General features: G+C 41.4%; 1 protein-coding gene across 7 annotated transcripts; it reads left to right on the top strand.

Annotated features, from left to right (window-relative positions):
* LOC100380721 (mitofusin-1) lies at nt 1–26,555 on the top strand. Of its 7 annotated transcripts, none has more exons than XM_014215795.3 (18): nt 1–195; nt 1,006–1,160; nt 1,294–1,429; nt 5,106–5,268; nt 6,188–6,312; nt 8,695–8,803; nt 12,169–12,276; nt 13,915–14,053; nt 17,566–17,633; nt 19,265–19,386; nt 19,632–19,758; nt 19,992–20,096; nt 20,355–20,457; nt 21,049–21,284; nt 23,050–23,217; nt 23,563–23,759; nt 25,045–25,179; nt 25,696–26,555. In XM_014215795.3, the coding sequence occupies exons 2-18, from the start codon at nt 1,040–1,042 to the stop codon at nt 25,763–25,765; spliced, it is 2,232 nt and encodes a 743-aa protein (XP_014071270.1). In that variant the 5' UTR covers nt 1–195; nt 1,006–1,039; the 3' UTR covers nt 25,766–26,555. The 7 variants fall into 7 exon arrangements, with proteins under 7 accessions (XP_014071270.1, XP_014071264.1, XP_014071265.1 ...); XM_014215789.3 differs by having other exon boundaries at nt 2–195; nt 13,915–14,068; XM_014215790.3 differs by having other exon boundaries at nt 3–195; nt 1,025–1,160; nt 13,915–14,068.
* Nucleotides 26,556–26,711: the final 156 nt, after the last annotated feature.

Below are 26,711 nucleotides of genomic sequence, written 5' to 3'. Positions count from 1 at the left end.
AACACGTTGATCTATAGCCCCGCCCCTTTGACATGGCTGCTAGGATCTTCTGCTGTCTGAGACAGAATAACAGATGAAAGGTTAGCTAGCGACCTTAGTAACTTTACCAAATATTGACTATTCATTGTCGGCAAGAGGATTTACCCCTGTCTGTGTTATGAAAAGGTAACTTTGGTCATCTCGCCTGAAGTTGTGGTAAGGGAAATTCAATGGACTGACCTCATTGTACATGAAAATAGCTAGCTACGTTACAGTAGATACCTGACACGAGACCATGCCACGCGTTACAAAACATGCATTTCAATAATACACGAAGTTGCTAGTTAACTAGTAATGTGATATAACAAATAACAGTTTATGTAAAGAAATGTCAATCTTGGGTAGTTTGCTTCCGCTAATTACTTGCTAGCTAATTAGCTAACGGTGCAACTATCTAGTATACAGTAGCTAACTAACGTTAGTTAGCCAGTTTAAGCTAAAGATGTTTGATGACATGTGTCGTACAATATCTGCCTTGCCAGTGTACGATTAACTTACTCGTGCTTTAACTAGCTGGTAATGTTGTCTACTGATGAGATGTTTTGTAGCCAGTGTTTTTTTTTTAATTTGCTAGCCAGACAAGTACAGTAGCTAGCCAACTGTTTCATACTTCAGTCTATAGCTTTCATAACACAACACCAGATGCACGTTTTTTTGGGAAGCAAGCAAGTTTTCTCCACGTACATGTAATGAATAGTCACATGTATACGTCTCATGAAGGTTGACATTTAAATTATTATAGCTATTTTGAAGTTGTGTTGTGGTCTACATTTCACTTAGCAGGCTGTGTGTTCCTGGGAAAAGTAATGATGAAATGCTCTTTCTAGCGTTTGTCCTGGTTAAGGCACATACTCGGGCACAAGGACTATTGAATATGTCAAGTAACAGACATGTCCGTATTGTATAGCTCTATATGAGGTGCCATTTGATAGTGCACAAAGTATGACAACCATTCCACCTTTGTAGTTTGCTTGCTTTCTCCAAGATCAGAAGCTGAAGCATGGATTCAGCTCAGGGGAACTTCTCTCCACTCAAACGCTTTGTAGTGGCCAAAAAGAAGATCAGTGATGTGTTTGAGCAACTGCTGGAGTATGTGAAGGAAGGCTCAGCGTTTGTAGAAGGTGAGTGTGTATAGTAAATCAGGTATGTTGGCAACATTTGAATTCCAAAGTAGGCTAATTAATAAATGTGAACGTGCTTTTTCTTATGTCTTGAGAACACTTATCTTCTCACTTTTCCTTGTGTGATTGTCAGAAACGTGTCAGAATGAAGCCTTGGAGAACATTGCAAGTCGTGACCAACAGGAGCAGATTCAGGCGTATGCTGGCAAACTGCAAACTATCAAAGATGTGCTGGCACGCAGGCACATGAAGGTGGCCTTCTTTGGCAGGTAAATAAGTGTAGTCGGATGCATTTTGATTTCTCCACCGTTTTGCATGTGCTTAGTTTGAGTTTAGTGTACACAGTAGGGGTGTGAACATTTAAACGAAGTTCGGATCCTTAACTTTAAGTAAAGAAACGTAACCGAATTTTTGTTTGTTTGTTTTATTCCCCACTTAATTCAAATCACAGTTCAGTTATCACAAAACATATTATTTTCCGTGTTATAGCCGATAGGGGAAGTTGTGTAATTCAAATAAAACCAGAGAGGAAGAGGCGAACTTTAGGCTACTTGGTGAATTTGCAAGGTGTGCAAGACAAGACATTGTGAGATGCAGATTACCAAAACATATGAGTACGCTTCTGCCTTCTTCTGCGGCTCCCCCTCTTGCCGGCCTGCCTGCTAATGATTCAAGTGTGTGTTCAGTCTTTGGTCTGTTGTGTGTAGAATATCCTAGCCTATTCATGGCACTGATGTCTTCGGGTCACTCTTGTGAGCACAGGGTAGCCTACTTCGTTTTTGCCTCATAAAATTACAGTAGGCTACCGGTAGCCTGTATCGATTACGCTTTTCAGACGTAATGGAATGTGGCCGCTTGAAAGTGCCTCGGCAACGGTGTGTTTGTCTGTTAAGGTAGGCTACACTACAGTTTTTAAAATGCAGACACGAAACCTCTGGTGATATTAACAAACATTTTACTTGTCTGTAAAGGAATGCCGCTTCTGAAGCAGGACTAAAGTCCATCAATAGGCAACCAGAACTGTCAATCAAATAATTGTAAGCTGCTGCGCGCAGACCACTACCTCCCAAAAAAGTACTTTTAAAGTTTGTTAAATACTTTGATTTACCAAAACATTTAGTAGAAATAAAACACATCTAGCTACCATACCATAAAAAAACAACACAGCAGAACATCAGTCAGCAACGTTTATTGTTGTCATGAAACAAGTAACTTTACGCTGGAGCAGAATTCTACTGTCTGAAAATGTACAGACCTGATGCAGCACTTATTAAAAATTGTCGGAAAAGTTATCAATTGTCGCAGTCAGCATGTTACTGTAGCTGCGTTCTATGTTTGTAAAGGGTTGTGGTAGATATAACTTCATTTCCCTGCCTTAGCAGTCATACATACGTAATCGGACCATTATTCCACATTGTAAGTTGACACAGATTTTTTTTCTGTCCATTTTAAACTTGAAGCAAAATGATCCATTTGTCAAATCTGTAGTACACAGCTTAGAGACTAGAAAATAAATATGGGTAGATAAGACAGCCGCAGTTAAGCAGAGATCAATGCATCATGACATCGAGTTTTGCTTTTATTAATCACTTAAGATTATTCTCATTACCCAATGGATAAAAAGCACTGTATTGTTCTGTAGTAGATGCTTATTTCCCACGCTTTCAGCATTGCTAATTGAGGATAATCAAGAAAATGTGACGTGGGACTCAGTTTCCTTTTTATTGCTGGTTTATTGAAGCACGCTTTGGGCACGGCTGGCCCGCTCATTAGGCAGGATTTGGATGCAGATTGACGAGGGCGGCATTTTCTGAGCTAAACTGACTCCAACAACACACAAAACCTCACAATTCTGCACAAAAACCATGACAATTTCTCTCAACTAGTGGCATAAGGGCTTTTTAGGTGAGCGCTTTGATAAGCAGTACCCACTTTGTCAAAGGTAGGGGCCCAAAATATTTTTTGTGCCTCTCCAGGTTGCTGTTGGAGTAACGCATCTCTGCAGCACTCCACCAATGTTCGTTCAGTCCAAAAATGATCTAACATAAATCATGTAGCAGATATAAGAGATGGTAGAAAGAGTATGTGGCCTTTTCTGTAGCATACAGCCTGGAGATAAAATGAATGACAATGTAATGACACGGACACTTTTTACATCATGCAGGTTTCTCCGATCAAATAGCCTAACCGAAATGGCGCTCAACCCCCCCCCCCCCCAAAATAAAATGAGCTGTCATGTTAACAAAGCAACATATCCTAAAAACAGGACAGGTCAAAGTAAAATGGACAATCACAACTGTTGTCCAAGAGTTTCACGACATTGTCATGATCAGTGGTTTCAAATTTGTAAAAATACTTTTGCATTTTCCGCTGTGCAAATAGGCTTGCGATAACTCCTGATAAAGTTGGGTAGCTGATATTCAGTGCTTAAATAGCCAAATTGATTAGTCACAAGAATCAGGACTAATAAAGCCAATGCAATGGCCTGTTTTACAAACGGTGGGTCTACCACAAAATTCCATTGCATGTCGACATGGTAGGCTACACCTCAGTAAGCACGGACAGATGCCTTTTGGACGTCTTTTTTTGTTGGTGTAGTTCCGCACCGGCCTTGATTCCACATCCACGGACATTGGCTTTTGGTTTGGTCTGGACCAAATCTGAACCACTCATAGATGTCTATGTTTAGTTAAGATTTGGTGCAGTGTAGACCAGCCTTGTTTTCAACGTCCACGGACATAGATTTTTGGTCCGGTCCATCATAGATGTCTATGTTTGGTTCAGATTTTTTTCTCCAGTCTGGACCAGCCTTAATTTGGCCCAAACATAGACGTCTATAAATGACTTCTTTTCAACTTTCATTCAGTACCGAAAGTGAACCTGATTTCAACTTCTGGAAAATATGCCCTTTCAACATTCTAGAAAAGATGTATTTTAAACATACGGAAAATACCTTTTCACCTTTCATTCAAAACCTAAATTGAACCTCTTCAACGTCTGGAAAATAAGTATTTTAGATGTCATTTTGCTTACTGGGACTATTCTAGTTTTGCGAGAAGTTTCATTTTTTGGTCTTGCCTATGGAGGCAGAATGGCAAGGACCGGCACTGACTTTAGGGATGGGTGGTATCCAGATTTTCGTACCAGGGTATACGGTATTTCCCGGAAGTGCACACAAGGTGTGCTATTTTTTTGCGGGGATGCACAATTTTTTTTATTCAGGGCTCTTGATCCAGGAGGGTATTGAATGTCTCTGCTGTAACCAAGAAGCTTTCTCTTGACAACTAGCCACTTAGTTCTTTGACAAGTCTTAGAGTTCTTATAGATATACTGAACTTATTGTTATAAGCAGTGGCATAGTACGCACCTCCACAGCCCACGCATGGCGGGGCTGCCCCCAACTCCCCAAAAAGTACTTTATTTTGTACGGTATTGAAAATCATACCGTCTGTATGTCGAAATACCCCGATATGCGGTGTAAACGGTATATCGCCCAAGTCTAGCACACCTGCATTGAAACTGCTCCGCTCCCTCAGGCTTATATCTTACAAAACCAAACCTATTTTTGAAAAGTCTCAACCATTGTGGTCATCTACCACTCTGTATACATACAAACTAGCTATTTGACAAGATTCATCATGACATAATTGCCTATTCATAATCCAGTACAGTAAATCACATTTGGCCAACATTTCTGTAATAATGAATTCAAATCAAATCTTATTTGTCACATGCGCCGAATACAACAGGTGTGGTAATCTTCACCTTACAGTGAAATGCTTACTTACATGCCCTTAACCAACAGAGCAGTTTTAAGAAAAATACCCCCAATTTTTTTTAATAATATAAGTAACCAGTCATTTGATTAAAAATTATTTTGAGATTGTCTATATGAGGTAAAAGAATGATAGTTAGACTTCCTCTTACATGATCTTCTGTACCTAGGACGAGTAATGGGAAGAGTACAGTGGTCAATGCCATGCTGAGGGACCGGGTGCTGCCCAGTGGCATGGGTCACACCACCAACTGCTTCCTGAGTGTGGAGGGCACGGACGCGGACCACGCCTACCTCAAGACCGAGGGCTCAGAGGAGGAAAAGAGCATCAAGGTAAGTTCACTGGAGATGTGGATATACACTGGCTTAGGCCTAGATGCATGGAAGATTAGGCTAGCTCTTATTACCACTCATATACTAGGCAATACATCCTCGTTGAGGTTGGAATTTGGCTACTTGAAGATGATTAACTCGTCTTACCACTCATAAAGTGTACCCTCAGTCACGTTTTGATTTCTGACTCAGCAATTAATCATTAAGCAACTTTAGTCTAGTTAAGGTTATTTAGTCTAGTTAAGGTTATTGCAATCAGGACAAGCACAGGTAAACATTAAATAAACGTTAAGTAATGGATATTTATAAAAGTATTGAGTGGTAGTGCACACTTGAAGTCGTAACTTTCTACTCCATTGTAGAAAATATAAAAAACGATGGCTTTCAACATCCTAACAAAAGCCTGCATTTACACAGGACAAATATAGGTACAAGGAAGGCATTAAAGAATGACATCATGCTTGAACCCTGTATGGAAGATATCCATAATACAGAGATCTAAGCTAGAGCTACCTTCAGCCTCAACCTATTATCCATGATATAACCCACTGTCTATTGAAAAATGCTGTAGAGACCATTAGAATCATTGTATAAAATCAAATAAAAAAATCAGCAGATACTTTTCCTCCATGTGATTGTAACACTCAAACACATGAATTGTTTTCACATCTGCATCCGGAGGACCAGAGCATTAGCGTTATCAAACAGTATTTTTTTTAATGGAAAGAGATGCCTCACCTTCACGTGCAGTATGTTTTTTAAAAATGCAATAGCACCTCTACTCTGGTTGTTTGAGGAAGAAAAAAAAAATCTATATTTGATTCTGCCATTGAACATTACATACAAATTGTCAGGCAAGCAAAGTTTGAAATTGATTGAAATCCAGTAAATGATACTGTGACGACTTCTCTCGTTCTAGACCGTGAACCAGCTGGGTCACGCTCTGCACATGGACGAGAGTCTGGACGCAGGCTGCCTGGTCCGAGTATTTTGGCCCAAGACCAAGTGTGCCCTGCTCAGAGACGATCTGGTTCTCGTAGACAGGTATGGTAACGGAATGCTGCCAATGACCCCACTTGACCTCCATTTACACCGCTGGTCCTAAGAGTAAGGCCCTATAAAATCTGTGATGTGGAGAACATGGACGGAATCACAGAAACCGGACATTAAAATGGAATTCAACAATATTCTAAAATGTATTGAACTTAGTAGGGAATAAACTAAATCTATTAAAAATTCATTCATGTTCCCAAGTTTATGTTAAGACATGAACAGAATGCATAAGTGATTGGTATTTCCTGCAACTTTATGAAGAGGTAAGGAGAATTCCTCCTGTCTGTGTATGTGCGGTACACGCATCTACCACTTTGTGTAGCCATTAGCGATTATGCTAATGAAAAATCTTCTGATAGATGGCAAGGCTTTCCCAAAAACCTTCTCAATGAAATGTTAACTACAAAGTAGGCTGTGCTTACCTGGCAAAATGATATCATGATTATTTGCATCGATCCAGTAGTTATTTGTTTTGCAATCTCCACCATCACATGTGCTACAAAAACACAGCTAAATGTCATTTGTATTGGTGTCACTTGTTAAAGCCACTTCAATCACTGTAGATGAAGGGGGGGAGACCGGTTAAAGGAGGATTTTTAAGCCTTAATCCGTCTCAATTGTCTCGTCTAAGTGTGCCTTTTAGAGGGTGAATGGGCAAGACAAAATATTTAAGTGTCTTTGAACAGGGTATGGTAGTAGGTTTGTGTCAACTGCAACGCTGCTGGGTTCTTCACGCTCAACAGTTTCCTATGTGTATCAAGAATGGTCCACCACCAAAATGACATCCAGCCTACTTGACACAACTGTGGGAAGCATTGGAGTCAACATGGGCCAGTATCCCTGTGGAACGCTTTCGACACCTGGTAGTGTCCATACCCCGATGAATTGAGGCTGTTTTGAGGGCAAAAATGGGGCTGTGCAACTCAATATTAAGTTGTTCCTAATTTTTGGTTTATTCAGTGTATACAGGGTCAGTGCCAATATCATATTTATAATGTGCAGGGATACTAGAGTGGTAGGGGTAGATATGTATAGGTCCTTCCTTTCACACTGTCCTGGATGGCAGGGAGCTCGGCCCCAGTGATGTACTGGGCTGTCTGCACCCTCCTCTGTAGTGCCATATGATCGAGGGCTGTTGCCATACCAAGCAGTGATGCAGCCAGTCAAAATGCTTTCAATGGTGCAACTGTAGATTTTTGTTGAGGATTTGAGGGCCCATGCCAAATCTTTTAAACCTGAGGGGAAATGGCCGCTGTCGCGGCTTCTTCACGACTGTTTGCGTATGTGTGGACCATTTTAAGTAATAGTAATTTGGACACCAAAGAACTTAAATCTCAAGACCCACTCCACTGTAGCCCCGTCGATGTGGATGGGGGTGTGCTTACATTTCCTGTAGTCCACGATCAAATCAAAGTTTATTTGTCATGTGCGCCGAATACAACAGGTGTAGACCTTACAATGAAATGCTTACTTACAGGCTCTAACCAATAGTGCAAAAAGGGTATTAGGTGAACAATAGGCAGGTAAAGAAATAAAACAACAGTAAAAAGACAGGCTATATACAGTAGTGAGGCTATAAAAGTAGTGAGGCTACATACAGACACCGGTTAGTCAGGCTGATTGAGGTAGTATGTACATGTAGATATAGTTAAAGTGACTGTGCATATATGATGAACAGAGCAGCAGTACCGTAAAGAGGGGTTGGCGGGACACAATGCAGATAGCCCGGTTAGCCAATGTGCGGGAGCACTGGTTGGTCGGCCCAATTGAGGTAGTATGTACATGAATGTATAGTTAAAGTGACTGATCCTTGGTCTTGCTGACGTTGAGGCTATATAGCTAGATTTTAGTCATTTAGCAGACTCTTATCCAGAGCAACTTACAGTAGTGAATGCATACATTTCATACATTTCATTTCATGCATTTTTTGTTGTTGTACTGGCCCCCCGTGGGAATCGAACCCACAACCCTGGCGTTGCAAACACCATGCTCTACCAACTGAGCCACAGGGAAGCTAGATATGGCTTTATAGCTACATATACACTATTGTATATATTTGTTATTCAACGAAACACTGATGAGCTGTGTATGTGGATCACCTATCAACTGAACAGCGATAGAAGACAGAAGAAGTGAACCCGCGTGAATCTGTTTTGCTTTCCTGTGTCCCTGTATATGAGGATTGCAATTGTAGCTATGCCATACGGTATGATCTGAACTATTGCTAAATAGCCTAACTACACTAGCCGTCAACCACCAGTGTCCCAAGTCCCATGGGAAGGATTGACCATCAATAAGCAGAGGTTGACTATACTGTATTACTAGGAGACGTTATGACCTTGACCTTCTAACCCTATCCTCCGTCTTCTTTAGCCCTGGGACAGATGTCACTACGCAGCTGGACAGCTGGATCGACAATTTTTGCCTGGACGCCGATGTCTTCGTGCTGGTGGCGAACTCAGAATCAACCCTCATGAACACTGTAAGCGTGCTCACAAGCTGACCCTCCAGGTGGGATCTAGACAGATCTGACTAATTCCGATGGGATCTTGACAGAGCTGACCAATCACAAATTGTTATTTGTCACATGTGCCGATTACAACAGGTGTAGAACTTACAGTGAAATGCTTACTTACAAGCCCTTAACCAACAATGCAGTTTTAAGAGTGTTAAAGTATTTACTAAATAAACTGAAGTAAACAATAAATAAATAAAATAACAAATAATGATAGAGCAACAATAAAATAACAATAGCGAGACTATATACAGGGGGTACCGGTACAATGTCGATGTGCGGGGGCACAGGTTAGTCGAGGTAATTGTGGCAATATGTACATGTATGTAGAGGTAAAGTGATTATGCTTGGCTGTGTGCTTAGGGTCTTTGTCCTGTTGGAAGGTGAACCTTCGCCCCAGTCTTGAGCGCTCTGTAGTAGGTTTTCATCAAGGATCTCTCTCTCTACTTTGCTCCATTCATCTTTCTCTCGATCCTGACTAGTCTCCCAGTCCCTGCCGCTGAAAAACATCCCCACAGCATGATGCTGCCACCACCATGCTTCACAATCAGTGGTGGAAAAAGTACCCAATTGTCATATTTGAGTAAAAGTAAAGATACCTTAGTAGAAAATGACTCAAGTAAAAGTGAGTCACCCAGTAAAATACTACTTGAGAAAGTCTAAAAGTATTTGGTTTTAAATGTACTTAAGTATCAAAAGTAAATGTAATTGCTAAAATATACTTAAGTATCAAAGTAAAAGTATATAAATAATTTCACATTTCTTATATTAAGCAAACCAGACGGCACAATTTTTTTTTGTTTTTGTAATTTACTGATATCAATGGGCACACTCCAACACCCAGACATAATTTACAAACAAAGTATTTGTGTTTAGTGAGTCCACCAGATCAGAGGCAGTAGGTATGACCAGGGATGTTCTCTTGATAAATATGTGAATTTGAATATTTTCCTGTCCTGCTAAGCATTCAAAATGTAATGACTACTTTTGGGTGTAAGGGATGTGTATGGAATGTAGCGTAGTAAAAGTTGTCAAAAATATAAATAGTAAAGTACAGATACCCCAACAAACGACTTAAGTGGTACTTTAAAGTATTTTTACGTAAGTACTTTACACATTTGTTCACCGTAGAGATGGTGCCAGGTTTCCTCCAGACGTGACGCTTCTCATTCAGGCCAAAGTGTTCAATCTTGGTTTCATCAGACCAGAGAATCTTGTTTCTCATGGTTCGAGTCCTTAATGTGCCTTTTGCCAAACTCCAAGCAGGCTGTCATGTGCCTTTTTACTGAGGAGTGGCTTCTGTTTGGCCACTCTACCATAAAGGCCTGATTGTTGGAGTGTTGCAGAGATGGTTGTCCTTCTGGAAGGTTCTCCCATCTCCACAGAGGAACTCTGGAGCTCTGTCAGAGTGATTATCGGTTGTTGGTCACCTCCCTGACCAAGGCCCTTCTCCCCCGATTGCTCAGTTTGGCTGGGCGGCCAGCTCTAGGAAGAGTCTTGGTGGTTCCAAACTTCTTCCATTTAAGAATGATGGAGGCCACTGTGTTCTTGGGGACATTCAATGCTGCAGAAATGTTTTGATGATCTTCCCCAGATCTGTACCTCGACATAATCCTGTCTCGAAGCTCTTCAGACAATTCCTTCGACCTTATGACTTGGTTTTTGCTCTGACATGCACTGTCAACTGTGGGACCTTATATAGACAGGTGTGTGCCTTTCCAAATCATGTCCAATCAATTGAATTTACCACAAATGTACTCCAATCAAGTTGTAGAAACATCTCAAAGATGATCAATGGAAACAGGATGCACCTGAGCTTAATTTCGAGTCTCATAGCAAAAGGTCTGAATACTTATGTAAATAAGGTATTTTTGTTTTTTATTTTTAATAGATTTGCAAGAATTTCTAAGAACTTGTTTTCGCTTTGCCATTATGGGGTATTGTGTGTAGATTGAGTAAAAAAATGTAATTTAATACATTTTAGAATAAGGCTGTAATGTAACAAAATGTGGAAAAAATCGAGGGGTCTTAATATTTTCCGAATGCACTCTGTGTTCTATGAAGCAACAAATTAGCAAAATTGTTCTTCGAAACAACCCAAAGGAATTGTCAGCATATTTCAACAATGTTTTCAAGAAAAGCTGTGCATATTAAGCAGCTTGTACCCAATTGTCATATTGGATTGATGCCTTTTTAATCTAAGGGCATTTCATTTTAACTAAGTGTGATAATTGGAATGTGAACTGACACACTAAAGGAAGTGTTTTCTTGTGAGGAAGGAGAGGTTGTTTTCTTTCCAACGCTTGTTATAGTCTAGGATAGGGCCAGCTCCATTTTGGTCCAGCACTCAGGACCAGCTCTGTTTGTCTGCCGAGGCATTCACAGAATGTCAGGGCACATACTCAATTACTGAGCTCGCTCGTTATCTGTGCCAAATCACTATTTGACTAAGCACCCTAGGATACCCTGCCTCTGTTTAATTAAATTATAGAACCCTATATATTTGAAGTACTCTATATAGTAGATTAGATGAGCATTATTTGACTGATAATACTTTGCTCTTGGACAAACACAATGTCTTATTCAAGTGAATGAGCACTTGTTCTAGCAAAGTTTAGTTTTTGAATGAAACTCAACTGTTTGATAATCAACAGACAATAAGTCTTTCAATGAATGGAGCCCTTCTCTATCGAATTAGCCAATGACCTATCTTTGTGACACCTGACAAAAGCCCTTGACACATCTCCTTCCCGTATAGACTGTGTGTGTGTGTGTGTGTGTGTGTGTGTGTGTGTGTGTGTGTGTGTGTGTGTGTGTGTGTGTGTGTACTGCACGTTCCCTATTGTATTGGAGTGTTTATGTATGTGGGTCACCCACACACACAGACTGTATGTACACAAGTACATTGGGACACCTTCTCTGAATTGTGGCTAAAGGTTCAACACGTGCCGCAGTCTGGTGTAGTCGGTAAAGTTTTAGACTCCGGACCACTCATACGTCCTTGGCAACCGGGTTTCGAGTCTCACAACGGCCAGCTGTCTGTGCCCTTCCTGTCTGTGCCTCCTCCTCCAATATCTATCCACCGATTTCTCTTCCAACTGTCCTGTCAAATTAAATCAATAAAATTCTCCTTATATATATATATATATATATATATATATATATATATATATATATATATATATATATATATATATATATATATATATATATATATATATATATATAAATAAAATAAAATAAAGGTTAACACAGCACTATGATATTATTAAGGATGTTTCTTTGTTGGTGCACTAACTATTTCTGACCATGCATTTTTGTGTGTCCTCCAGGAGAAGCATTTCTTCCACAAGGTGAACGAGAAACTCTCCAAACCTAACATCTTCATCCTCAACAACCGCTGGGATGCCTCGGCCAACGAGCCAGAGTACATGGAGGATGTGAGTGTCTTACCAACAATAACGGCATTAATACATTTTTTTTAAATTTCATTATAGAAGAAATAGCCACTGGTGCTGAAATAGGGTTGAGCAGTATCAAGATTTTCTTACCTTTTATTCTGTTCCTGTACCGTACCTGGGCATATGGTATTACCGGCAGTACAGACGAGGGGATGCTGTTAAAAAAAAAAACATCCAGTTGACGTCAGAAGTTTACATACACTTAGGTTGGAGTCATTTAAAACTTGTTTTTCAACCACTCCACAAATTTCTTGTTAACAAACTATAGTTTTGGCAAGTCGGTTAGGACATCTACTTTGTTCATGACACAAGTCATTTTTCCAACAATTGTTTACAGACAGATTATTTCACTTATAATTCACTGTAACACAATTCTAGTGGGTCAGAAATGTACATACACTAAGTTGACTGTGCCTTTAAACAGCTTGGAAAATTCCAGAAAATGATGTCATGGCTTTAGAAGCTTCTGATGGGCTTATTGACATAATTTCAGTCAATTGGAGGTGTACCTGTGGATGTATTTCAAGGCCTACCTTCAAACTCAGTGCCTCTTTGCTTGACACCATGGGAAAATCAAAAGAAATCAGCCAAGACCTCAGAAAAACAATTGTAGACCTCCACAAGTCTGATTCATCCTTGGGAGCAATTTCCAAATTCTTGAAGGTACCACGTTCTTCTGTACAAACAATAGTACGTAAGTATAAACACCATGGGACCACGCAGCCGTCATACCGCTCAGGAAGGAGACGCGTTCTGTCTCCTAGAGATGAACGTACTTTGGTGTTGAAAAGTGCAAATCAATCCTAGAACAACAGCAAAGGACTGTGTGAAGATGCAGGAGGAAACGGGTACAAAAGTATCTATATCCACAGTAAAACGAGTCCTATATAGACATAACCTGAAAGGCCGCTCAGCAAGGAAGAAGCCACTGCTCCAAAACCGCCATAAAAAAGCCAGACTTCAGTTTGCAACTGCACATGGGGACAAAGATCGTACTTTTTGGAGAAATGTGCTCTGGTCTGATGAAACAAAAATAGAACTGTTTGGCCATAAAGATCATCGTCAACTTATTGTGGGAAGTTTGTGGAAGGCTTCCCGAAATGTTTGACCCAAGTTAAACATTTTAAAGGCAATGCTACCAAATACTAATTGAGTTTATATAAACTTCTGACTCACTGGAAATGTGATGAAATAAATAAATAATTCTCTCTACTATTATTCTGACATTTCACATTCTTAAAATAAAGTGGTGATCCTAACTGACCTAAGACAGGGAATTTTTACTAGGATTAAATGTCAGGAATTGTGAAAAGCTGAGTTTAAATGTATTTAGCTAAGGTGTATATTTACTTCCGACTTCAACTGTATTTAGTATTGTTTTATCTATAAAGGATAACTTTTTTTAATGTTTCATTATTTTTATGAAATTCACTGAGGAGGAGGTCCTCCCCTTCCTCCTCTGAGGAGCCTCCACTGCCATATATGGCATATACAGTATACCACTCAAGCCTAGAGCTGAAGTGCAAATTACATGTATGTCTCTATGAGAGGTTTTGTTAGTGCTATGAGCTTTGTGGTAATGTTGTAGTAATGATGCAGTAACGTTTCCCCCTACAGGTGCGGAAGCAGCACACGGACCGCTGTGTCAACTTCCTGGTGGAGGAGTTGAAGGTAATGGACCGGGAGCAGGCGCCCAACCGCATCTTTTTTGTGTCGGCCAAAGAGGTGCTCAACTCCCGCATGCAGCGAGCTCAGGGTATGCCAGAGTCCGGTAAGCCCCGCGGTGGTCAAACCAGGAGGCTGTGGGCGTGTTGATGGGTGGGTAGGCAAGCGGGTGTGGATGCGTGTGTGTGTTGATGGGTGGGTAGGCATGTGTTTTGATGTCCGCAGTGGTCAAACCAGGTGTGTATTGTTGTTGGTAGGTAGTAAGGATGTCACAAATTGTTTTTTCTTAATGTTTAAACGGCCATTTTATGGGAGTTTTCTGTTAAAACAATACGAAAGAATGATAAAATTCCATGTGAATTCACAATGCAGCTGTGTTGCTGCCAGCAACGGTTTTGGTCTCATGCTGCATCCCTTTTCGATGGTTAAGCATTGCACCTGTACTACCATTACAGTACCTCAACTCCATCGCGCAAAGTTTGCATTTCCTTCTCATTTAACTTCTCAAAGTGTTACCATACAGGACTTCGCTGCTGTCGCTCGCCTTTCTCTGCCATTTTTTCCAACTGTTAAAACTGATGACGTAGTGGTGGAGAGTCGACTCCAAAATAATTGATTCCTTACATGTCGACTCCCATTTCTGAGTGTCAAGATTTGATTCCGGTGGAATCGACTCCTAAGACTATGTATTTTTTATAATGGAGGAGACTGATTAGTTGCCATACTTCCGAAAACACAAACACTTGCATCTTTCAGTGCGCTAGTGAGGGATGGAGAGAGAGGGGAGGGGCACAGTATAGGCAGGTCGGCCACCAGGCAGAACTGTGCACTAGGCCCATCTATCGGCAATCAAAAGCTGTATCTCGCAATGTAATGCTGTATCTCACAATTTGTGGGCTTGCAATGTCTCAAAACTTCAGTAAAACAGGGCCTATCATCAACAAATAGGCTAGGATATTGAGATGAGCAAGATGCAACACTTCACGGTCACACACAGTATCTGCTCATGTGTACGGGTTTGATTCACGCTGTTCACAGCGTGGAAGCCAGGTCTTAGTTGTTGCGGAAATTGACCCACTATGCCATTTACTTTCTGCGTCTACTTCATATCACTGAATCTACCTTTAAATTACTAAACTTTCCCCAGGCCTTTTACAGTTAGTTAGGTTATAACACAGAAAATACGTTTTGTGATAACTGCACTGTGATTCAAATTTTGTGGGCGAAAAACTCTTAAGGATTTTTGTTAATGTTAAGGATCCCAATTTCATTTAAACGTTTAAGCGTTCACACCTCTAGTAAGTAGTTCAGTAGGTAGTGTCGTGGAAATTCAGTACTGAGAAAGATTTGGTCATTTCTTCAAACAATCATCTTTATTTCATATCGATTAATTATTGCAATAATGAGTCTGGTCGTCGTCCCCCACCCTTGAGTGTTTAACCGAGTAACCTAACCTTTACACAAATGCAGAGTACTATATATAGCTGACACTTACAATGCTCAGTCATGGTTGGTTCAACCCCCCTCATGCAGACCAAGGAGCATCATAAACCACTCTGGGTTCATCCTGTCGTTATCTGCACGTGGGTTGTTGTCTTAACCCCACCCTTGCTTAGTTTCCCAGATGCAAGGATTATTTTGAGACAATGAGGAATTGTTCTAACTCCTCCTGGCTATCTCTATCTCGGTTAAACCCACCACATCTTGTCTATGTAATGCAGTCTTTAACTCATCTGTCAGCTCAAGCCATCTCCAGTGATCATACGCCCAGATTAGCTGCAGGGAACTAGAGCGGAGCCCATGAAAACGCAGAATTAAGCAGAATTGTCCTATTTGTTAAGTATTAATTGCTGGGTGTCTTAGTGGCTGTATTAGTGACAGATGGGTGTGTGGCAGGCTCACTCAGGTCAAAGGTTGTGTCCTGTCCACACTGTGTGTGCAGAATGTCTTATAGGCCTCCCCAAATTAGATCCACAGTGTACTATCTAAACAAAACATCCCCAGCCAAGCTAGAAAACAATCAAACTAAAACTTCCCTATCAACTCTGGCTAACACCACCTACATGGGATCAAGCCACTTATGCAATCCATTGGCTCACATGCTCCAAAATGACCTTTCGTTTGAGTGTTATGGTGAATGTGGTCTTGTGAGCTCTGCTTTTAGCCTGGCGTCTTCTCTCCATTTGGTTATACTTTATCCACATCCTTTCTAGGTTAAGGCATGTTTCACTTTTTGCAAGTTTTATCTTATTTTCACTGTACATACCTGTTGCCGTTTCATCCAAATTGTGTTAGCTGGTTTAGTTAGTAGATTCTCATGGTCAGGGTTGGGTAGTAATTGATTACATATAACAAGGATTACGTAATCTGATGGGGGGAAAATTAAGTATCTTGAATCATGCATTCCTGCTTGGACATACAGTATTTCTTGAGTCACACCATTTTAGTACACTTTGAATGAAACACATTGAATCGGTTTATATAAGATCATTAAACTACAAAAATAAAATGCCTGACCCCACAACAAGGTTTTGGTGCAACCAAATCATAGGCTTGTGCCACCAACTGAAACTGTAGGAAAAAGCTAGTATGGCGGCTGTGTGTGCTCTTATGTAAATTATAGTATGCTTCCACACTAGTCCCCAAATTGGAAATAGTCATGTTACTAAATTAAATAATTAGTTGTTTCACATTTGTATGCCTGGGTGTTAGAAGTTAAAGTAATTTAAAAGTATGTTACTCATTTTTCAGAAATCCAAAGAATTATGTTACTGATTACTTTACTTTATTTTTCATGTAACTGTTACTAGTAGCAGATTACATTTGTCAAGTAATCCATCCAACCCTGCTAATGCCGTATAGTTTTTTGAGAGTGTAGCAATGCTAATGGAAATGGATTGCATCAGTTAGTGATGCGTTCAAAAGCATGGGAAGAGTGCCACTCGTCAGAGCTCTTTCCTCATACCTTTGAATTAGGGTGATCACATGTCCCGGATTGTGCGACAATCCAGCGTTTTGGCCCTTTGTCATGCAATCGAACAATTGTTTCCTGCATTTTATCAACAAATTAAAACACCAGTAATTTACAGAAAAAGGTCAAATAGTCCCATATTTCAGTCAGTCTTTCCATTCATTTGATAAGAAATGACATTCCAATCTCCCTTTTGCAGTAAAGTTGTGTTTATGACAAGATATAAGGATGTGGCGGTACTGGTGATGTTTAACACTTCTCCAATCGGTGTTGAGATCTGATATTCTGCGCAGCGCAAGACGAAATGTAGACCAATGTCATTGTCAACCAATCCCATTTTTCAAATCCTTTCGGGCTAAATTCCAGCTAAACTTGGAGAGGACAGTTACCTACTTACAAAAAGTGTGCTTTAACGAAGAGCTATGAAACTAGGTAAATAGACTGAAAGATATAAGGTATTTTAAATGTGGTCACCCTACGCTAACTGATACAACAAAAGTGAACTGTCCTTTTAAATTATTTCTTTTTGTAGGAGTTTGTAGCCAAAATGGCAGTGTGCTACACTCCGTTATGGAGAGAGAATGCTGCTGTGATGTGGTGGTCTTTTGTTTGACAATGTGCCGCTTTCTCAGGTGGAGCTTTAGCAGAAGGCTTCCACGAGAGGCTCAAGGAGTTCCAGAGTTTCGAGAGGATATTTGAGGCAAGTTCTAGTGTGTGCGTGTCTATTTGTGTGTGTGACAACGTCTACCACCACTCGTTCTCAGCCTCAAACATGGAGATTGTTTAATGATTAAATACTCCAACTCATCTGAAATGTATAGGAAAACCCCACAGTATGAAGTAATTCATTTAAAATTAAATAGCAGAACTACATAGGATTTTTTTTCTCTCGAAATTAAGCACTTTCCAAGGAATCAAGGTGGAAGTGAAATCGGTGTGTAGTCCAGTCAAGCCAAACACCATGGCTCCTCCTCAGTCAAACTCTCTCACTCTAAATTCTCCGGCCTGGCTTTTGCCAGTGCGACACTGGACTTAGTTTTGGAGCGATCTGGGAGGATGGCTAGAACGGACACTTATCACATTTATCTTCTAGTGATGAGGGGAAAATAATTGATAGTTACATGTCACAATATTATTAAATCGATATTTGACTCCAATCATTTTTTTTGCTACTATTGGTAGTGCCAAAACTATTTTTTATTTCATCCTATACCTTGTTCTCCATCTTCTATTTAAATAGTGAGCCAACATGTTTTCAGCACTTTTATTTCCCTGACTGATCAAAACAAATTTTCTCATGCTCTCCCGTCTCTCTGCAGCAGACGTATAGTGAGCAATGTTTGGACCATCAATTGCAATAAAATCACCGTATCGAATGGAAATGCATATACAATCGCAACACATATCATATCGTCACCTACGTATCGTAAGGTCCCTGGAAATTCCCAGCCCTGTTATCTTCCTCCTAAAGTGACAGAGATTTTCCAAGGAGCACCTGCTCAAGCACAATGGTAGCTGCTGTTGTTTGTGGATGTGTGCATGAGGGTGTGCCCGTGCGTGTGCGTAGAGAAATGGTATAGAAAAGATTTGCAAGAGAGACTGTTCCGTAGTTATGCTGCCTCATACCGTTTACCTCTTTATTGGGTCGGACACCTAAAGGACAAACTGTTGAATAGGATGTTAACTAGATTCTGTCCCATGCCCACTACAGATGTGAGTGGTGAACCATTCTAATCACTCTATCTCTATGATCCTTTGCTGTGAGAAACGCCTCTAGTCTCGACCTCCAGCACATCTCCGAACTACTAGTCTCTCTCCACCAATCACGAGTTGCCAAGCCCGCCCCTCAGAACCCTTGCTTAGGCCAATCAATGTGCACATTGCCGTCAATCTGCGTCTTCATTGCTGAAGTCTAGATTTGCTTAGGCGAGGATCATCTGTTTCTTTCAGTTAAATTTTCATTCTGTTCACCCTGTCTCATGTTTTGATTCTGTTCTAGTTGCCTGCATTTGGTCTTTTCTGAGTTGTTTTATGTTTTAAATAGTGATCTTCTTTTCTTAATTGTTGTTTCTTGTGTTGACTTTTGTTCCTATGATTTTGCTATTGCTTCGCTAACACGTTACTGTGAACCTAAGAACCAAGGGGCTGTGGGACTCTAGATACAGAGCTGCTGATGGCACACGCCATTTTTTTCACATTGTTAAATTGCTTCAGCAGTTGTCTATCTTGTCCCCTTTCGTCCCACCACCACTGTGTGTGTCACCACCCTGTGTGTGTGTGTTTCGCAGCCCCCATTCACAGTAACGTGTGTGCTATTATATGGCCTCGCAGGAGTGTATCTCGCAGTCAGCAGTGAAAACAAAGTTTGAGCAGCACACTGTAAGGGCCAAGCAGATCACTGAAACGGTCAAAGCCATCATGGATGCCATCAACATCGAGGCGGCAGAGAAGAGGTGGGTGTGTCCCCCGTTCCATCCGCTCACATCACTCTGTTCTACCGGGATGGTCTTCTGTTTAATCGATGCCAAATGTTCTGGTAACACTTTTACTTGACACTTCTATGTGCTATTTGTACGTAAACGGTAACATTTTAATTAACAATTCAATATTGTTATCCAATGAATATTACGATACTTTGGTATCTGTTGTAATAGCAGTATAGTCGAAAGCACCTTACCACTTCCTGTCTGCCGTGTAGAGTGGCCTCATTGGAGGACCGTGAATATCAGATGGATCGTCTGGAGTTTGTGAAGAACCAGCTCAGCCTGCTCATAGAGGACATCAAGATGAAGATCAAGGCCATTACAGAAGAGGTGGAGAGCAAGGTAAATCATGCTATTCTGATAACATGAATTTTTACAATATGTTTGTGAAATATGCCCATCCTCGGCCTCTTAACAGTGCAGGGAAGCACAACTCTGTCCCTCCAGGGTCATACTGCCAACTACAATTTCTGGATTTATTACAGCCCTAACTCTCAATCCATTCCAAGGGTTACCACAAGTGGTGCGCATTTTTTAATTTTTTCCCCAGGCACTAATACAACCGTTTTCTTTAGGTGTCCAGTGCCATGGGCGAAGAGATCTGTCGTCTCAACGTGCTAATCGAGGAGTTCCACTCGGACTTCCAACCCTCGCCCCACGTCCTCAAGCTCTACAAATCAGTGAGTTTGATTTTCGTTACACCAAAGACTGCCACGACGGACACGGGTCTGCTTTCTATGGCAGCTTCTCCTTGAAATTGAAGCTTTGTCGCCAATGTAACACACTGAGCATTTAGGTTAGGAGCGTCATGACTCTAATACATCGTAGTAGTGACCTCTCTTCTATGCACTCTATTTCTGTGGCCGTTCCATGACCATTCCTTGACTGTTCCATCTCTGACCATGTCCTGCGGTTGCCCACCCTCACCCTGTGTACAGGACCTACTGAGCCATATTGAAGAGGGCATGGGTAAAAACCTGGCCTTCCGCTGCTCCAATGCCGTCAACGCCTCCGTGCAGTCCTCCCAGAGAGACATGATCGGTAGGTAGTTGGTGCAGCACGTAACACCACCCCATAAAACAGGCTGTGTTTAGGCTAGCCCTGGTCATGATTAGCCTGGTCCCACATCTGTTTAATGCTGTCTTGCCAACTCTTATGGTCAAGAGTTGGCATGACAACACAAACAGATCTGGGTTCAGGTTTGGTCATGACACAGGCTCATAGGCTCACGATCCCGTGTGTGTGACCTGGCAACTAGTCATAAAGCAGATTGACGAAGATCTAATGGACCTCTATGAAATTACTTTGAGGGAGTAAACCAACCAGATTTTCCCATATTGCTCACTTCTCACCCATGTATTCCCCTCAGATCATTGTGTGTTTAGAGACTGTCATGGAAAGGAAGGCCCTGTTTTAAATCCTACCTTCTTTTATGTAATCTAACACAATTGGGTAGGGAGCCTATTCAGAGGGTTCTACTACATAGCTTCCACTGATCCAGTTCTGTCAGATCTCTGAGGACTGCAAGGAACAAGGGAAGCAGGAAGTATTTGGATCAGAAGTCATCTAGACTATTTCAGTGAAGTCACCTGACTTGTCTGCATTTCCTTCCTTGTTTCTCCCCACCACCAGAGAGTCTGCGGCCTCTGCTGCCCCCTGCTGTTCAGAGCCAGATACAAACGCTTGTGCCAAGCCGCAATTTTGACCTGAGCTACAACCTGAACTGCGCCACGCTCTGCTCAGACTTCCAGGAGAACATTGAGTTCCAGTTCTCAATGGGCTGGACGGCACTGGTCAACCGCTTCCTGGGGCCTACCAATGCAAAACGGGCCCTCATGCTGGTTGACAGGAACTTCCAAGTAACGCAGGTAAGACAGCTACAGGGTGAAGTTTCCCCAACTTACAGATCTAGGATCAGCTTTCCCTCCCACTGTCCTAACCTTAACCATTAGTGGGGGAAATGTAAAAATGTCCCAGGATCAGGGTCTAGGGGCAACTTCTCGTTATTCCAGTAAGATACGAATGTGAGAAATGATGGGGATAGATACTTTGGTAAAAGGTGTGTATGTGGGCACCCCTTGAAATGAGTGGATTTGGCTATTTCAGCCACACCTGTTTCTGACCGGTGTATAAAATCGAGCACACACCATACAATCTCCACAGACAAACATTTGCAGTAGAATGGCCTTACTGAAGAGCTCAGTGACTTTCAACGTATCACCGTCATAGGATGCCAACTTTCCAACAAGTTAGTTTGTCAAATATCTAATAATGACAAAGGAAAAAGTTTTGATTTTTTTCTTTGCAAATATATAAAAAATGTAAGACAGAAATACCTTATTTACAAAAGTATTCAGACCCTTTGCTATGCGATTCGAAATTGAGCTCAGGTGCATCCTGTTTCCATTGATCATCTTTGAGATGTGCACTCCAATCAAGTTGTAGAAACGTGGTAAATGAAATTGATTGGACATGATTTGGAAAGGCACACACCTGTCTTTATAAGGTCCCACAGTTGACAGTGCATGTCAGAACAAAAACCAAGCTATGAGGTCGAAGGAATTGTCCGTAGAGCCCTGAGACAGGATTGTGTCGAGGCACAGATCTGGGAAGTGTACAAAAACATTTCTGCAGCATTGAAGGTTTCCAAGAACACAGTGGACTCCATCATTCTTAAATGGAAGAAGTTTGGAACCACCAAGGCTCTTTGTAGATCTGGCCGCTCGGCCAAACTGAGCAATTGGGGGAGAAGGGTCTTGGTCAGGGAGGTGACCAAGAACCCGATGGTCGCTCTGACAGAGCTCCAGAGTTCCTCTGTGGAGATGGGAGAACCTTCCAGAAGGACAAACATCTCTGCAGGCATTCCACAAATCAGGGCTTTATGGTAGAGTGGCCAGACGGAAGCCACTCCTCAGTGAAAGGCAGATGACAGCTCACTTGGAGTTTGCCAAAGGCACCTTAAGGACTCTCAGACCATGAGAAACAAGATTCTCTGGTCTGATGAAACCAAGATTGAACTCTTTGGCCAGAGGAATGTCTAGAGGAAACCTGGCACCATCCCTACGGTGAAGCATGGTGGTGGCAGCCTCATGCTGTGGGGATGTTTTTCAGCGGCATGGACTGGGAGACTAATCAGGATCGAGGGATAAATGAATGGAGCAAAGTACAGAGATCCTTAACGAAAACCTGCACAGGACCTCAGACTAGGGCGAAAGTTCACCGTCTAACAGAACAACGACCCTAAGCACACAGCCAAGACAACGCAGGAGTGGCTTCAGGACAAGTCTCTGAATGTCCTTGAGTAGCCCAGCTAAAGCCTGGATTTGAACCTGATTGAACATCTCTGGAGAGACTTGAAATAGCTGTGCAGCGACGCTCCATATCCAACCTGGCAGAGTTTGAGAGGATCTGCAGAGAAGAATGGGAGAAAGTACCCAAATACAAGTGTGCCAAACTTGTAGCATCATACCCAAGAAGACTCGGCTGTAATCGCTGCCAAATGTGCTTCAACAAAGTACTGAGTAAAGGATCTGAATACTTATGTAAATATGATATTTCCATTTTTTTATTATTAATACATTTTCTAAAATGTCAAAAATGTCTGCTTTTGTCATCCTTCCTGTCCTGTTAAAGATGACACGCTCCCTGTCCACCACGCCCTCCAGCGGCCCCTCCAGCGTGGCAGTAGCACATCCCCAGGACGCCGCGCTCTCCCACGAGGAGCTGATGATGTCCGTGGCCACCAACCTGGCCTCCCTCACCTCCCGCACCTCCATGACTGTGGTCATCGTTGGAGGAGTGGTGCGTAATACTACTCCCACCTAATCTGGCAACTCGTCTGTCATTATAATGGGCTATACAGTATGGACCAGGCTCTATACATGCATCCATACATCTCAATCCATCTTAAATTAAGTGGCAAAAATAAGTCGCTTATCTAGACTATTTGATTTATAGTATAGATATAGCACACACTAAAATAAAATATTTTTCAACAAGAGTCCTGGTATATTGTATATGTACGGATCTATACAGATGTGTAACCAACACAACAGATGAGGCTGATTAATATGGGTGCTGCTTTCCATACAGAGTTACACTACAAAAAAATTCAGCCCACCTCTCTCTTACCCGTGTGTGTGCTAGGTGTGCCGGACGGTGGGCTGGCGTCTCATAGCCCTGTCGGCCTCCATGTACGGCCTGCTCTACCTGTGGGAGAAGCTCACATGGACCACCAAGGCCAAGGAGCATGCGCTCAAGCGCCAGTTTGTGGACTACGCCACAGAGAAACTACAACTCATCGTCAGCTTCACCAGTGCCAACTGCAGCCACCAGGTCCAGCAGTAAGTACAGGCTGTATTCTGTATAAATGCCATTTCTGGGAATAAGGATAAGCTTAAAGGGGGAAGTTCACTATAAAATCTAGGTTTGTTTCTATTTTAAACCAGTTTTGAGTTCTGAAAAGTGGCTGACAATCAGTATTTCCATGTTATCAGATCCTTTTGTGTGCATTAGGACAGGAGTTTTTAAACTGGGGTCAGTTACTGCAGGTGGTCCGCCAATTTTTATTATTAACAAAAATAATATACAGTACCAGTCCAAAGTTTGGACACATCTACTCATTCCAGGGTTTTTCTTTATTTTTACTATTTTCTACATTCTAGTATAATAGTGAAGACATCAAAACCATGAAATAACACATACGGAATCATGTAGTCACCAAAAAAAGTGTTAAATAAATCAAAATATATTTGAGATTCTTCAAAGTAGCCACCCTTTGCCTTGATGATATTTTTGCACACTATTGGCATTCTCTCTTGGAAATATTTGGACATTTTATGTGAATTTTTCATGACTTGCGTAACTGCAACTGAATACTATTTTTATGTCTCTGCGTCCAGTATGAAGGAAGTTAGAAGTAGTTTCACGAGCCAATGCTAACTAGCGTTAGCACAATGACTGTTCATCCGACTCTGGGGAAGTAGATAAATGGCTTCATTGCCAAAATCTCGAACTCTGTTTTAATATGGAAGAAATTTGTCATTGGAGCTAATTACAGCTAAACTGTGTAGAATTGCTGGAAATTTGCTTCAAAGCTGCAAAATATTCTCTCAGTTGAATGAAACAATTTGTAGAATTGCTGAAAAATGTGTTTACAACAGCAACATTTTATCTACGGTGCCAGGAAGCATTTCTAAGTTTACTCTTCCTCTTCCAATGAACTCTGGGGAGGTCAAAATAATGACACTGTCTACCAAATCGATTCATTTTAAAATGTTGATTAGCCTACTTTTACTTTCCATTATCATTCACCTAATGATAAGACATGATGTTTTTGCTAACATTTGATGGGTCGCCGGTTTGCCTGGGCGTGGGTCCCTGCTCCCTGCATTAGGACACGTCTACAGGCCTCAATCTCAGTACAGTAACTAATGTTTGAGCCTCGTATGTAGATGTTTCTAAACACTCTTGCTTTATGAACCGATTCACTACTGATGTATTAAGTGCAAAATCTGCTGAAAGCCAAATTTATGCACCTCTGCTACCTTACTTCCCTCCCGTTCCCCTCTCTTTTCTGTGAAGTGGTGAATAAATAAGTGATAGAGCGCTTTGACCTTTGTTGCCCAGGGAGATGGCCACGACCTTTGCGAGGTTGTGTCAGCAGGTGGACCTGACACAGAGGGAGCTGGAGGGAGAGATCAGCCGACTGACCGCCAAGGTCCAGACTCTGGAGACCGTCCAGAGCCACTCCAAGACCCTCCGGTCAGTCTAGCTACCTCCAATGTCCAGTGTTACCCCATACCTTTCCCCCTTGCATAGCTCTATTGCCCCCCCCCCCCCCCTTAAAACATTTACATCCCCAATGCATTTGATTTAACATTTTGATGCTTATGGTGCTTTGGTAGTCTTTGTCTTTCTTTCCAAGAAAAAAATATTGTCACATTTTGGCATTTATTCACCATTGCCATATTTTCAACCTAACTTCCGTTTCCCTTAAAAAAGAGAAGTGGGAACTCTGCTTGGGCGTCTTTATAAGCCTGCTCCGTTAGGTTACTTCACCATTGGTTGTATTGAAGGTTCAAGGTCAGAGATATGCCCTTTGAACTGAATGTGTGTAGTTTTTTAGTTTCACTAGAGGTGAACAGCATTCATTTGTCAGTAAACCTCAACATGGTTCATTTGGATAGGCATTTTCACCTCATTATAATTGGTTCTACATCATTAGTGTGCCAATAGATGTTGGTCTATGTGTAAACATCTTTTTCTATATATTTTCAGGCACAAAGCCACAGAGTTTGAGAGGCAATTGGAGACTTTTACAGACCAGTATCTGAATCCCCATAAATGATGGACTGGGTTTCTCTCTCTGGCTCTACTGGCTCCCCTAGCGACCTCCCCTCTCCACTCCCCTCTCCCCCCTGACCTCCCCTCTCCACTCAGAGAAAATAGGTCCACCCTCGACAATATTGCTCCCGGGATTCCCCCAGCTCCGAACAGATGTTTCTCCAAGAGATTTGTTTAAGTGTGTCCAGTCTTCCGCACACTTTATAAAAGGACTTTGCAGAGAACAAACTGCCCATTAGTTCAACAAACCAAACTGCCTGTAATACAAATACACACTCTGTGTAACTGTGTGAATCAGTCGTGTGAATACAGTTCCGAAGGTCAGGACATAAAAACTCTGTTGGCATGAGATTGAAGGTTGGGTGCTGTAGCCTGTACATTGACACTACTGCGTTTATAACTGTGAATATGCCTTTCACTAACTCCTGAAGTGTGTGTGTGTGTGTGTGTGTGTGTGTGTGTGTGTAGACAAATGTAGGCATGTGATTTTCATTCAGATCTGAATTTGTTCTGGTTTACCCCATTGTAAAAAAAAAAAGAATAATTGTGTGTGTATATGTGTTTTTTGTGAAGGACCTACATAAATTCAGAGGAAATCCATTTCACTTCAGAAAAAACTATCAAAATTACTAATGTCCAGCTGATGGTGTTTTGATAAATAGAAGCATTGTATAACTTCCTCTGCCGTTTCAGCTAATTTGACATGACATAAAAAAGTGTTTTCCTTTCATGATGAATGTGAATTGAAACACATCCTGATTTACCCGAATCTATTAAAATATAATGCTATGTCATTGATTCTGTTCGTTTTTTTTTGCATGGGTAGCGTTTGCTGTAGAATTTCTAATGGAAAAAACACTAAACTGAAGACTTGCATTCTTAGAAGTGGAAAGAGGATTTAACAACTGCCCTCAAAAATAAAAGCTTTTACTGAATGGTAGATGGTCAGC

This window comes from Salmo salar, chromosome 10 (genome assembly GCF_965601325.2).
Source record: "Salmo salar chromosome 10, fSalSal1, whole genome shotgun sequence".
NCBI classification, from domain to species: Eukaryota; Metazoa; Chordata; class Actinopteri; order Salmoniformes; family Salmonidae; genus Salmo; species Salmo salar.
The sequence above is the reverse complement of the archived record's forward strand: the minus strand, read 5'-3'. Positions and strand labels throughout refer to the sequence as shown.

Bases quoted from the DNA above. Each gene is read 5' to 3' on its own strand.
- LOC100380721 (XM_014215789.3), top strand. From the start codon at position 1,040: ATGGATTCAGCTCAGGGGAACTTCTCTCCACTCAAACGCTTTGTAGTG. The intron at 19,387-19,631 runs GTGGGTGTGTCC...TCTGCCGTGTAG, and splicing joins ATCGAGGCGGCAGAGAAGAG to AGTGGCCTCATTGGAGGACC. The intron at 23,218-23,562 runs GTGCGTAATACT...TGTGTGTGCTAG, and splicing joins TGGTCATCGTTGGAGGAGTG to GTGTGCCGGACGGTGGGCTG.